The 14,749-nt window shown below is 43.3% G+C and overlaps 1 protein-coding gene across 2 annotated transcripts in view; it reads left to right on the top strand.

The window, feature by feature from the left end:
- XYLT1 (xylosyltransferase 1) overlaps positions 1-14,749 on the top strand; it is a 175,106-nt gene that overhangs the window by 151,110 nt on the left and 9,247 nt on the right. For both annotated transcript variants that reach the window (XM_027684261.1, XM_027684262.1), the window contains exons 6-9: positions 1,900-2,116; positions 4,223-4,399; positions 6,351-6,613; positions 9,980-10,175. In XM_027684261.1, the coding sequence (XP_027540062.1) occupies positions 1,900-2,116; positions 4,223-4,399; positions 6,351-6,613; positions 9,980-10,175 (853 nt within the window). The remainder of the gene's footprint in view (positions 1-1,899; positions 2,117-4,222; positions 4,400-6,350; positions 6,614-9,979; positions 10,176-14,749) is intronic.

Here is a 14,749-nt window from a genome sequence, read left to right as displayed (position 1 = left end):
ATGCTCTTCTCTTGCCAAGTTCAGACAATAGGGCTGAAGCTGTGTTACTGAGCTTTCTGGTACCAGTTAGCTGTAAGCCCCATCATGTGATACAGGCTGGGGGAGTTTGTAAGTAGAATAGTTTTTGAAATTTGAAAGGTGATTTCTTTGGTTCAAGGGTTTCTATTGCAGCCAGAGAACCTTCTATTTGAAAATGAGAGTAAAGGATGATAAATTAGTAGAGATAGCAGTTGAAAGAAATTACTTCATGGAAAAGAACGTTATGTTCCTATTTAAATATGGTCGATAAAATTCTATTATTTTCTTAAAATAATTAACTCAAATGAGCATTTAGTTTTGAGGGAAATAAATAAATGACCAAACTTTCAGGCACATTAATATTTGATTTGGAGATAACTGCATAAATATTGAATTTGAAGATTACATTCCAGAGGACTGCATTAAAATTGCAAGACTTTTCTATTATCCTTCATAATGGAACATGAAATTAGAAACTTGTTCATGGAAAGAAAAATTTCTTCACTCTCATTTACACATTTTCTGCACTGTTGTGTTAACAGAGGAGCTCTTCTCATACTGTGAAAAGAGACATAGCTATCAGTAGGACATAGACCCTGAAGTCATTTACGGTCCTTTTGAAAATTAATATGCACCATTTCATAATTGCATCTCAGTTCTTTGATTGGTGTAGAACAGAACTTGAACCAGGGAGTTGGCCTACAGGGTTAATGCTCATGTTTTCAGATGCAGGAGGCCAGAAAGCTTTGGTGCTGTTCCTTAACTTTTATTTCTTTTCCCCTTCCTTCAGTTACATGTGTTTGAGGACCACTAAAATGTCATCCTGACTTCCTAATCCCGAAACACCCTGGCATAGCTCTGTGTGGTTCAGGAACAGAACCCGGTGCTCTCCTCACTGCAGGTGCTGCAGCTCTTGTTGCCCTGCAGATCCTACATCCAGAGAGAACTTGTGTTGCTGTGAGTTCTGCAGTGTCTGGTTAGTGAGCATCTGTTGCTGCTCAGAACATGTGGGATGTGTTCAACACAGCAACTCACCGTGATTAACGGCGCTCAGCCCCCCTTGCGAGGGCGTGTGCTAATTCATGGCTGCCCTGCTTCTCCTTGTGGGAAATCATTCTGGAAATGGAGTAACAAACAGAAACCTGGATCAGACAGTCTCAAAACATGTGTGGGCATCCAGTCCAAAGTGTTTTCAAACACAGATTGATTTCTCAGCTTTTTTTTTTCTTATTATTATATTAGTCTCAAATAATTCATTTCCATAACTTTAAAGTTCTGCAGTTGCTCCTCTTATTCATGGTTCAGAAATAACAACACATTGTCCCCCATAGACTTTCATACAGAGCAAACAAGCTCTTTCTACAGCAAAGACCAAGACAGTGCTATTTCTTCCTGATTGGCTATACCCCAATAGAAAAATTAATGGAATAATAACATAGGAGCAAATTGGTCATTTTACCTTTATGTACAGTTTGCTGTTTTTGAAAAACTATGAATTCATTTAAAGACAGAAGCCTGTCACACAGGTTGCGTTTAGTTTGTGTTCATGTTATGGTTCTTCTGCAGTGGTTTGTTGAGAGTTAATGAGCATTATGGACTTTCATGCCACAGAGCTCTGTCATCTGCACAGTTCTGCCTTAGGACAGCAGAAGGTATAAAATGATGTTTAAAAGCAATCTGTTGATCTTTGCCTCTATAACCGAATGTATAACTGATTAATTATTTATTAAACTTCTCTACATTATTTAGGAGCAGCACAGAAATATAAACAAATGACCTTTTGATCCTTTTTTGTTTGAGAAAGTAGCTTTTTATTTATAGACCTCGTGATGATAACAAAATACAAATTAACTTTTAATGACTGCTATTGTATTTCCTCAGATTTATCAGAAAACAAGGACTGGATCGGCTTTTCCTGGAATGCGATACCCACATGTGGCGCCTGGGGGACCGGAAGATCCCAGAAGGAATCACAGTTGATGGAGGGTCAGACTGGTTTCTCCTAAACAGGAAGTTTGTGGAGTATGTGACTTTCTCTAATGATGACCTGGTAACAAAGATGAAGAGGTTTTACTCTTACACGCTGCTTCCTGCTGAGGTATGTGAATCCAGAGCAACCCCTCTCTGTGTTCAAACCTGCAGTGTTTGTGCTTGTCCCAAAGATCACTGGAATCAGAGGGGCTTTCACCTGATTTTGGTGGGCTTTGAAACATCCCATGGGGGGTAATGAGAATTTTACTCCCATCACAAGTAAGTCCTTTAGGGTTAGAAAATCTTTTGCAGTTGTTTATTGCTTTGTTTGTTTGTGGGACTTTTTTGCAAGGAATGGCTTTGTTTTATCCTTCTAAGCCTATTAATCTGTTACCGAACAACCAAAAATCCAGCTGTCCTTTGCTTGCAAATTGTTCCTGCACAAAGCTTTTGAAGGATATTAGAGATGGCGAATTGTCTTCATAAGTAGCTTTTCTTGCTATTATCCAGCCCTTTTCTTTAAAAATATAAACCCTACAAACAAAGGTTTATTGTTCCGTTCAAAACTCAGCTAGAAGGCACAGTCACAAATCATTTAGATCACTCAGGAATGGCTCTGGCTACAAGTGATGCAGAAGGGGAGCACACACGAGGATAGGGTTTTGTCTGGCATGCAGCAGTGTGTCAGGGAATGTGCGTTATCTGCATGTAGAGCACAGAGCCTGGCGGGTTGTCAGCCTGTGCTTCACCTGCCTCAGCAGGTACGTTACTCCCCTGGCTTGTCAGGCTCTGCTCCCAGAGCGTGTAGCACTCAGCCATCCCAAGGAAGACCTGGTTGCCTGTCTTTAAAATAATAACTTCCTTGGCTCCTGAACATTCCCAGGGATTGATGAGACCAATCTTGTAAATCTAGGCTCATTAGCTTATGGTGGAGCACAGAAATTGTCATCTTTTGGTAGGGGTTTATTATTCCACACACATGTTGAATAGTCTTCTTTTAATCCCATTTCTGTTAAAAATCACCTTTTTTTTCAACTCTGATAACCTTTTCATCCATTATCTAGAGAAATTTCTGTATTGCTATAAAAGGATACAGGGCAATGGGTAATTGGGTAGTTTTTTTTTCCCCCTCTCGCTTGAATGAGAATGGATGCCTTTATGGGTTTAACCAAACAGTTCAAGCATAAAATCCATATTCACTGAGCTGTCATTTAACATTAAAAAGGGTAGGGGGATTATTTGGGGGCCAGCCATGCTAATGTTGTGCTGGTTATTTATAGATCCTACTATTGCTGATTTTAAAGAGAAGTCACTGCTCCAAAAATGGTCTCTTCCAGGGCTAAATTTGATGCTATTCCATAGCTTTTTTCTACAAGGTTTTCTTTGCAAGATACATAGCTGGTTTCTTAAAACCGCTCTGCCTTCACTGACCTGTTAACCTGCTATATCAGTCCCCATTACACATGATTTATGTAATAGCTGATATTATGATGATATAATTAGGGTAGCCCAATAGGAATTCCACGCTGCCATGAGTCAGCAAATAAAGACTTACAATATCAGACGTAAATGCAGGAGGCAGAATGTCCTTTTGGTGCCTAGAGTGAACTGTGTATTTCAGAACAAGGCCACTCAACTAGCAATGCATTTCAGAGTGCTGGTGGTAGAGACAGCCACAGAAGAGCTGTCTGGGACTGTATAATTTTCATAGTAACTGGGGCGATGGTGTAGTTTTGAGAATTGTCTTAGGAAACATATATGAGATATATTATTAGCACATTGCTCAGGAAAACAGTCCTAAATCTATTAGACCAGACAGTAACTCACAGACAAGAAATAATGGGAATTTCTTAGAATTGCTCATACAGCTGAAATATAAATAAAATAACTGCTGACACTGCGGCCTTTCCAGGAGTCCTTTGGACTCTCATTGCACAAAGCTGCTCATTGCAGAAGTGCAGGTTTTCCGTGCCAGGTATTTGGAGCAAGGCCTCAGCTGTGTATTATTACAGTTTGGTTGGGTCTGTAGTGTGTCGTGACTTTTTCATGCTCTGTGGAATCCATACACAGAGAGCACGTTTCATATATGGCAGAACAATAGAGCTTGTTAATTCTGTCATTTCAAACGAAGATAAGTCACCTGCATTAGGTTTGGGCCCATGGGCTGAAGTGAGGAAGAGAAAATGGAAGTTTGAGGAGCTAAATACAGTGATCTGCTCTGCCTTTCTTGCAGTCCTTCTTTCACACTGTTCTGGAGAATAGCCCATACTGTGACTCCATGGTGGACAACAACTTGCGCATCACGAACTGGAATCGTAAACTCGGTTGCAAGTGTCAATACAAGCACATTGTTGACTGGTGTGGCTGTTCACCTAATGACTTCAAACCAGCAGACTTTCACCGATTCCAGGTAACTCAACATAGCCTGAAAGAGGCTCTTCTCCCTCTGCTGTGGTGTGGAGAGCCAGCTGGCTGCATGGCTGCAGCAGGGAATGGGAAGGGAAGCTTTCACTCCATCAGTCGGGTGGAGAAAGAGATGTGAGGAAGCTCTGATCTTAATTTCAGGAGAACAAAAGATTGGTTCTCTTGTGTTTTGGCCCTTGAGACATATTACTGGCATGGTAAAGTCACAAGGCAACTCTTTGGGCTACTTGGCATTGGTAATCTGCTGGGCTAGAAAGATGGGAAGCTTGACATCTCTCACGGTACCACTAGTACTTGGTAACTCTTGTGATTTTGTTGCAAAGTTTCAGCTCAGGTGCTTTCATGATTTCATTAAACTCCTGGCTTTCGGTGTTCAGCAATGTTTATCATCTTTAAAAAAAACTTAAAAGTTGACTAATGTGCCTGCTAGAGACTTACATAGCACAAGACAAATTCATGATCATATTCATCATATTCATCAGCATGTTTTTATTAGTGTTCATTTTGTCATTTTGGGAGCCTTAGTCATGAGGTTTTGATCACCCAGGTTTGGCAATACTGCCTTAAAAAGTTTAATCAGTTCCTTTGTGATAGTTTCCTCAAGCCAGATATGAGAGCAAATCCTGTGCTTAAGGGTGCACTAGGTCTCAAGGCTGTATCTGGCCCGTGTATCTTTTATTAAGAATGAACAACCGCTTGTTTCAAGGTCACCAGATTTGCAATTCCATCCCTGCAGCTCCTTGGGCTTCCCTGCATAAAGCATATTTGTTCAGGCTTTGTGTGGGATGGGGAATGTGTTACCCTACAGCACAGAAATGATGACTGCTCTGAAACAGATCTTTACTGTTATGTGCTGCCTACCAGACACGCTTGAAGTCAGTGACACAGGCACTCACAAAAAGAGCAAATGAGATGTTATCTAAGAGAGGCTCTGCTGCCCCTACCACCAATCCCAGGAAAGTCTCCGGCACAGAATAAATGGCAAGTCTTAAAAAACTTCTGCCAGACTGCAGAGCCTGACCTGCCCCAGGCTGTGAACCCACAACAATATTTCAAAAAACAATCAAGTAAACTGAGCTGGAAGGGAAAGTACAAAATTAGAATAGATGTAAAGGCAGCTTCTGGCACTTGCCTGGTGAGAGAGCCCCTCACACAAACACAGGGCACCAGAAGGCTGGCTCACAGTTCTCACAGAGGCACAAAGAGAGCTGCAGAGGCACAGATCAGAGAGCCCACAGTATGTGCCCTCTTGGACTAAAACTGAGCATCCTCAAAAGAATTTTCCAACCATCTGGGGCACCCTAGAACTCCTTGGCACCTCAGAACCCATGCTCAAATATGAGCAAGGCAAAACAAAGACCTTTTTAAAGCTTATCATAGTTGAGTAGCATATAAAGCAGTGATATGCTCAAGATTGTGTCAAGCACAGAGCAAAAATCTCTGCAGGACACTGAGAGGTTGAGAAACCTGAGCCATAGATGGCAGCTCTCCCGGAGTCCTCTTACCACCTCCTAGCAGCAAATCCATACCCAGAAAACGCTGCTCTGCCTCTTCTGAGCCCCTGTGTCACACGATGGTTTGTTCCCTGCCTAACACGTGCCAGTGCTGCACTGTCTCCAGGCTAACAGAGGGTTTAGAAAGCATTCCACACTGCTCTGGCACTTGGAGAGCCTTCCAGAGCAAGGCAGCAGGGGGAGGGGGAGGCTGTTGGTATGAAGGGACTGACACAGCTGTGTTTTTGTTGTGTAACTATGTAGTTTTTACCTGAACCTTAACATCACTCCTAACAACGAATGGGCACAAAGGTGACCCTATAAGTCATCTTTGCCCATGGAGAGAACCAGTTCACATCCTCAACTCCAATCATGGCTTAGGACAAAGTGTCATGGCCAAAAATGGGAACTCACTCAGTGTCTTTTCCTGTCGTATCCCAACAGCAGACTGCCAGGCCAACTTTCTTTGCCCGCAAATTTGAAGCTGTAGTGAACCAAGAGATAATCGGCCAGTTGGACTATTACTTGTATGGCAACTACCCGTCTGGCACGCCGGGCCTGCGGGCCTACTGGGAGAACGTGTATGACGAGCCCGACGGGGTGCACACCCTCAGCGACGTGGCCCTCACCATGTTCCACGCGTTCTCCCGCCTGGGCCTGCGCAGAGCCGAGACCTCCTTCCACGCTGCTGGAGACAACAGCTGCCGGTGAGTGTGGGCCTGCCTTGTCTGGGGTGTCTCAGGGGACGCTGACCGGGCCGCCGAGCTCCCGGGGATGTTCGTTCTACTCGGCTGTGCTGGCTGGAACCCGCCCTCACAAACAGGGCCAGGCAGCTGCAAGTGCACAGCACTTATTTCCAGGAGTATTTATGTCCATAATAAAGCATTGGTTATTCTGGGTTGACATTATGTGACCTGTTTGCTGCACTTTTAAGGAGCTACTTTCCGGCCTGATGAAGACTGACAGGATCCAGTTGGGCAGTGCTACCCCCACTGCTGCGTTTTCCTTGATTAATTTCAGCAAGTGTATTATAGCCACAGCTCCTAAACCCTCCGTGTGATTGCAGCAGAGGTCATGTTCACCTCTATTATGCTTACCAAGAGCAGAGGACAGGATTTCAGAACTAATCTGAACACAGGCAGGTTAATGGTCCTTGCTTGTTTGTTCCCCTGGGAGCACACATGGAGTACACAGAGCTGCTTGTTTGGCTCAGTTTGCCTGCTTGGTGCAGCTGTCTGTGCCAAAAGTGCTGCAACTGGTAGGATCTATTAGCATCAAATACATAAAATGTATTAATATATAAATATAATTTATAAATATAATTTATAAATATATATCTCTCTCTATCAAATGAAGTTCCATATTCCTTAAAGGGAAATTTCCGCTATATTCTAGATGCCTTTTTCACCTATAAGCCTAGCAAAGAACAATTCAGTCTAAAAGAGATTTGAAACAAGAATTCCCGGAGTTAGACTTGCACAGAAAAGGCTCTCTTCATGGTAGATAGATGTTTGCTGCCTGCAAACACATCTGAAACTGTTTACATTCAAAGCAGAGAGGGTTCATCTTTTAAAGTCTTACTTTACCATCTCTTAATTCATTCTTCAGAATGTATTTCTGGATGCTGCCTTTTTTTTTTCCTAACAGAAAACACAGCCTAAGTCAGCAACACTGAAGACATCCCCTTGTTCTTTGATGGATGGACGTTGCCCCTCTGGTGTTCTCGAGAGGGAACCAAATGTGCCCTGACCTTCCTAAATTAGTCATGGAAGTGCCGAGCAATGTCCCATTTAGAAAGATGTGGCAATAAGTGCTCCAGATTCCTATTAGAGTTTTGTCAGTGAAGGTTACCAGTGCAAAGCAATAAAAGATCAATAACAATTAGATAGAAATAATCACTAGTAGCATGCCTTCCTTATATGAAATAAAGGCAGACCTAAAGAAGTGCTGGGTCATTTGTCCTGCAGAGTGAAGCCAACAGAGAGGATGGGGGCTATGTGTAACCAGCACTGAAATAATTTGACAATTACTTCTGTGCTTATTCCTTTTGCCAGTGTCCTGGTGCTGATTTACATCAATTATCAATATCTTTTCTGAGGAACTTTCCATTGCACAGGAGCTCAAGGTGCTTTTCAAGCTTGCTCAGATTATAGATAGGGACATTGTGTCACCCACTGCTGATTGCAGCTGTCCCCGGAATAAAGCATGGCTCCTTTACAGCAGGCTGGAGCCTCATGAAACAGTGCAGGGAGGAATTGCACTGTGATATGGAGTGGAGGCTTCATTTTCATACCTACCTGAGCCCCCTCGAAACACTGTGAGTGAGCATCCAGTTTAAATCACAGAAAGGTGGATATTCCTCAGGTTTATGATTCACATCTCTTCGATACTACGTTATCTTTCTAGGTGTATGCATATAGACCTTTCCTCTTTCCCTCCAGTGATTTTGCATGTCTCTAACACAGTAATGGCAGGGATGTATTTGGGCTGAGCACCTCGACAGTGTTCCTTTGCTGGTGGGGCTACAGCAGCACCGAGTCAGCTGATCCTGCAGGCACCACCCCAGCTTGTTTCACACCGCGGCCGGCACTGCGAGGAAAGCTGCTGCTGCTTCAGATCACATTTGGAGTCAGTCCCTGCTGCCTCCTGCAGCAGCACAGGAGATGTCTATAAGAGAAGCTGCCTTGCACACTTTTCTAACAAGGGCCAGCTCACAGCCTCAGGAAGCCGTGCCCCCCGCAGACTGCTCGGGTACCAAATGAGATTGCGTATCAGCATCTTCTCTCGGAGCAACATTAATGTGTGATTGAGGTTTAATTTATTTCTTCCATCTCTAGGCATTTTTACTCACTGCTGCCAAGAGGCAATTTACTCAGACTATTTCAAGGATATTGTAAATATTTGCTGCTGCACACATATAAAACAGGAGGTCTCAGTACTCAGAACAGAAGTCAGGTTGTTGGTGGTATTGGCTGCGTAGCTTTGCTGTGTTTTTGCTCAGTCCATCAGTGTTTGTACTGTCTTCTTATGTTTATTTCTCAAGCTCTAGAGACTTTCTTCTGGGTGTTGCTGGCCTCGTGCAATGGAAAGGCTTCACTGGTCAGCTCCTCTTACTGCTCACGTCTTGAGCTGTGGTAACAAGCACGAGGAGTCAGACTTAGCTGACTTACTGGGAAGGTGTGATACTGGGTGGTTCAATTGTTTTGCAGTTAATGTCAGTGCTGCAAAGTACTAAAATATTTCTGAGCTATGAATAACACATTTTTAATTATTTATACATCTGTATGTACCCAAACATCATTACGGGAGTTTCTGAGACTATAGCAGACAATTGACCATACAGTTTAATTATTTGAAGCTGTGAACACAATATCTTTAAATCTGAACTGTAACCAAATGCCCCCAAATCTCCCAACGATAGGTTTTGCCTGGTTGTTTGACCTTTTGTCAGTTTGGGATTTTTAAATCTCAAGTCTTTAAGGAATGTGAAGTTCATTTCCTAAAATATAGGAAAATGGGAGCTGGATCCTGATGTCCTTGGCTGCAGTGCCACCCTAAAGAGCCGTGCCCTTAGGGAAGGGGTTTGGGAATGGAGGGGGCTCGGGGCTGATGCTTGGCCTTGCAGCATTCTGTGCCCTCCCACACGGGCAGGCACTGACCCTGCTGGGGCAGGAAAGGTGCCTGAAGCACAGGCACCTACAGTTTATCTGAGCAAACAGTGCTGCACAGCCCAGTGACCTGTGTGTATCTCTGGGTGGCACTTTCTACCCAGAAGAGGTGCTTAGGGAGGGGAGCTCTCTGGCACACAGAGGGACCTCCTAAAGAGCTTAGAGCTGAGGATATGCTCTAAATGAGCATATATTCTTAGTAACATTTCTTTTACGTTTCGGGGTAATCAGAACAGCCTAAGAATATTTGATAATGAGTCATGAACACATTTAAAATCTCTTAATGTACAGTGGTGGATTTTCTAGTTAAAATGAATGCTTCTTAAGCCATTAGCTTCAAGTAAATGGAGATTTCATGTCTCTCTTGTGTAACTGATGAGTGGATGTGCGTGTGCTGTTTTACAGATACTACCCCATGGGCCATCCAGTTTCCGTCCACCTTTACTTCCTTGCTGACCGTTTCCAAGGCTTCCTGATCAGACACCACGCAACCAATTTGGCTGTCAGTAAACTAGAAACTTTGGAAACGTGGGTGATGCCCAAGAAAGTCTTCAAGATCGCAAGTCCACCGAGCGATTTTGGAAGGTTGCAGTTCTCAGAGGTAAGTGTTCATAGCCACCCATGAACCTCTGGCATCAAGAGATTGCATACCAGTTCAGCAGACTTTGGAAACTGTATTCCATGTAAATTTTAGGTGAGAGTGGCTGTCTAGCACAATGCACATCCTCTTCACAGGAGATACTGTTGCCAGGTCAGACCTTTGGTCAAGCCTCACTTCTTACCTTACTCGGAGTTTCCTCACTCCTTTCTGTTTTAAGAATAAATTGAAGGCCTTTGGTGTTGTAAAAAGGACTCAGTAACTTACTTAGAAGTTTTGCAACCATCATTGTTCTAAGTGCTGTGAAAGGCAACTGGGGAAAATGTCATGTTTCTGCAACTCTAGATGTGAATGGTGATGTCTTTAAGCATTTCTCTCAAGATTATACCAAAAAAAACCTCATAAAATTAGTGATAGTCAGGTATCAATGCCACATGTGAGCAGAATATTGATGTAACGCAAAAGAGAAAATTATCACAGCGGTGACTGAGATTTCCCCCAAATCCTGTCATTTTTTTCTAGGAATTTTTCTCAGCATCTGACATAGAGTATAAAAAATGTACCCTAAAATCTATCAGGAAAGTTGACCACTAATAGAACCCGACATCTGTGTTCTGTTTTAAAGATACAACTGCCTGAGCAGTTAATTTCATGATTTTTCTTGTTAAGCCACAAATTTCAATTAAGGTATAAAATTGATTGAACAAATGTGTTCTAGTCATTATGGCTAAGTCCATAAATTACCATCTTCTTGGGCAATTAAGAAACGCCTAGGTGGGATTCAGTGTTTTGGTGTGCATGGCAAATCCATGACACTAATGTGCCATTAAAGAGATGGATGGAAAGTGTGCTTCATTTATCAATGTGTCTGATGGTAGGCTTGCCATTTCATGCAGTGATAAATGGTCATACAAGCCTTAATTCTTGTGATTTGTAGGAGTATTTCTGCTGTTTATTTAGTACTTTTAATCTCACTTTCATCCTGATGCCTGCTCTGGGTCCTCTTTTAGAATGACTCTGGGCTGGCAGCAGAGACAGAGTTTTTTCTAACAGTGTGATGGAAGGGAATATATTGATCTTGGTATTCTGGAACTCAAAAATAATTAGAAAGAATACATCTGACTCCATTGCAGTTGTAGGGAGGAAGCTAACCTGAGACCAGAATTTACTCACTGGCCACTTGTCAGGTCCCCCGTGGCCACAGAGCATCTTTTTTCCCTCAGACCAGTCCTGCAGCAGAGCATGAGCCTGCCTGACAGACACCCTGCAGCAGCAGTGCCCCGGGGCAGCCTCCCCTGGCATGGCAGTGCCCACAGCTCTGTGGAGTGTGTCGCCCTGCAGGGAGGATTCCTGGATCCCACAGGACTAAGGAGCTGCTCCTCACAGCCTCACAGACTGGTCTGTGAGCAGCCCCACAGGAACTGCTGCTGCAGGGAAGCCGTGTGAGAGCAAAGCATGGGAAGAATTTAATCACCGGTGAGCTTTTTTCAGGATAAGGAAATATTTTCTTCTGTTTGAAACTCACAAAAAGAGTTTTGGTGGCTGCTTACTTGTTTTCATTATATGTTCTCACCTAAACTCTTTAATTGTCCTCTCCTTTTATAGATGATTCATATTTTAAAAGACCAGGAGGTACAAAGTAAATCATTTAATCTTTTCTTAATTGTTTATTTTACTATCTGCCTTCCCTTGGCCTGCAGGGATCTTTGCCTCTGAGCCAAATTATTCTCTCAGTTACCCTGGTATAAATCCAGCATTAACTTCTTCAGCTTCAGTGTGGCTGGAAAGCTCTGATCTGCTACAGCTTATTAAAATACCACTGCTTTGTCAAAGTCCAGCGAGTGGAAAACAAACTTAGCAGTTTAGCTAAGATGGGAGGGCATTAGTGTTCACAGAAATGAGAATTAAGACTTGTGCTTATTGGGACATAGAGCTGCTGGTTCTTCAACAACTTTCACCCCATGATCTGGCAGGAATTTAAAAGCTGAATGGGGCTATTTTATCTGGGAGCTTTCTTCCCTCTCCCAGCTCACACCAGCAGGGCCAGCAGGAAGAGCACGAATATGCTGCATTGAGCGTGCTCCCGAGTGTATTTGTGACCTTGATGCACAACTGAGATTGCAGCAGAGATGATGGGATCTCTCCAGTCAGTGCTTCCTGCCCTCTGCTCCTCTGCTTTGCTTCTCAGACTTTGCCTCCCGAGGAGCAGATTTCACCACACACCATGGAAAGACGAGTGGAAAGAAATGGGCCAGCTGGGCTGCCCCACGGCTGGTGGGGTTAATGACAGTGTTCTGCACTCAGCCTTGTGCTCAGTAAAGTAAAATAAACTCAGAGGAAATCCGAGAGAGATGATTTCCAAGTGTGAAACTCCCACACCTCCTAAAATTGGCTTGTGCACAATGCACACAGTATGTGTCCTGCCAGCCTGGGTTCAGGCAACTTTTCCAAGGAGGGCAGGAGATTTATTTGCTGTACAGAACCAAAAGTCTCAGCTCACTGTCTATCAGATGAACACTAAGTTCATTTCTGGTCTTGTTAAGACTTGTGATTCATCACAGAAAATAAAATAAACTAGGTGGCAGGCAATTAGTGTGTATTGTGTGAACCTAATGGTCCTGTTTGTGGTGAGCAATGAGACACAAACCCATAATCAAGGCATAATTTATCTTGGGAAAATTTTATCTTGGGACCAAACAGATAGAAACAGAAGTTTTAAGCCAATGAGACATTTCCAGCTCTCCAAACATACCCTGTGCACAGTGCTTGCTCTTGAAGCCCAAACTAATGGTGATTAAAACAATGATGTGGAAAATGTCAGTTTCTGTGCCACATCCCTTCATAATTTATTAGATTTTCATTACTGCTCAATTCCATCCCATACTTTGTGTATTCCATTTGAAAGTGAAAGCCTACTAACAATGTTTTAAGGGGCTGTGAAAATTATTATAGGACTGTAGTATCTCTTGCCCTGTAAAATCAGACATCTCGATCCTGGGAACTCAGCTGTGTAAAGTTCAAGGGAAGAGGTATGAACCTCTAACCAGTGCTTTAAGTAAAATTCCCTGTAAAATACTGTGCTTCTAAAAGCAGCCGTACTGCAAGCTGAGGAGCATGGGAAAGTATGTCCCCAGCTGGAAACCAGACATAAAGGGCAGATCCTGTGAGAAGATGTGTACAGCTCCCTGCCTTTCCCTTCCCCGAGGTGCCTGTGGAGCCTTGGTGTGAGCCCTGGCTTTGGGGCACGTGGGGGTTCAGGGTGCCCAGGTGCCTCCTTTTTGTTGTCCTGTGCCCTCCTTTTGGTTCTGTGCTGTTGTTTCGTGGACCTGCACACTCTGACAGCACTGTGACAGGTCTCATGGCAGGCAATTGTCCTTTCCTCCTCTCTTCCCCGGCCCTTTGGCTGTAACTTTTGCTTTGCATTAGGGAGCCCAATACCATGCTTGCACAAAGCTTAGCAACCAGACAACGATTTTGTTATATTTTTTCCCCAAAAGCAACCTTAGCTCTTTTACAGAGCACTAATAAATAAACTTTTGTGCATGTGAACATGTCTCAACATCTTTTGTGCAACCTGGTATTGAGCAGTGTCACTTGGAGGCTGGAGCAAGGGGACTGTAACTTTCTGATTTCTTTTCTCAGGGATGAAAGGCTAAAGAGAGGGGAAATAGTTGGATGTCAGAAACGAACGTTTAATTTTCGAGGAAGAAGTAAGTTTTCTTCAAGGAGTTCTTCAGTAAGAAATATCGAATGTAGTGGAAAGAGCTTCCTTATAGGCTTTTCTTTGCCCAGGAGGGTGTAGATTTGTTTCACATTTTGTGGCTTTATTATTTCCAGGTCTCTTGAGCACCGGTAGGTGTGACATGGCTGCACTCAGTGAAGGTTGGCAGAGTAGATAATAAGATCTGGTCAGGAAATTTTCTTTCTCAGCTTATTTCCATATATATTCAGTCAGTCTTGTCAGGAGAGTACGCACTGACAGCTCCTCGAGGCAGTCGATGCCTGGGTCTGATATCTGGGCTACGCTGTCTGGTTTGATTAGCTGGTGTGCTGGGTGAAATACCTCTGAAATACCAGAAATGCTGTGTTGATTGCAGAGTAGTGGAAGGGCTCATTTTGTCTCATATTCTGCAGTGTCATAGTCCAGTAGGAAGAATTCGTATGATGACAGATGGATTTAGGATGGTAGGGTTTTATTTTACTGACCTTGTAGCTTTTTGCTTGCAGTCCTCCTGTAATTTGTCTGCCAAGCACAGGGATTTATTTAGAAGGGACTGAAGACTGGACAGTTTCCAGTACAGGTATCAGTAGTAACAGGCGTCAGGTAATTGTTGTGTTTTGGGGATTTGTGGGGATTTTGGCATTATATTGGAATCACTTATTCTCACGAAAGGAGATGAAATCAAGAAGAAAAATCTCTGAAGCAAATGAGCTACACTTATTTTTTATGCTTTCGGGAAAGCAGGTTCTGACCATGCCCCTGTGAGGTGAAGCTTAGGGACAAGGACAGCTCTGTGTTGGTGGAATCTGCAATATCCACATATATTCTGAAAGTGGGGATCCCACCTGGGTGTGCA

Source organism: Neopelma chrysocephalum, unplaced genomic scaffold (genome assembly GCF_003984885.1).
Source record: "Neopelma chrysocephalum unplaced genomic scaffold, ASM398488v2 Primary Assembly neopelma1_65c, whole genome shotgun sequence".
Lineage (NCBI taxonomy): Eukaryota > Metazoa > Chordata > Aves > Passeriformes > Pipridae > Neopelma > Neopelma chrysocephalum.
Note: the sequence above shows the minus strand (reverse complement) of the source record. Positions and strands in the feature narration are given on the sequence as shown.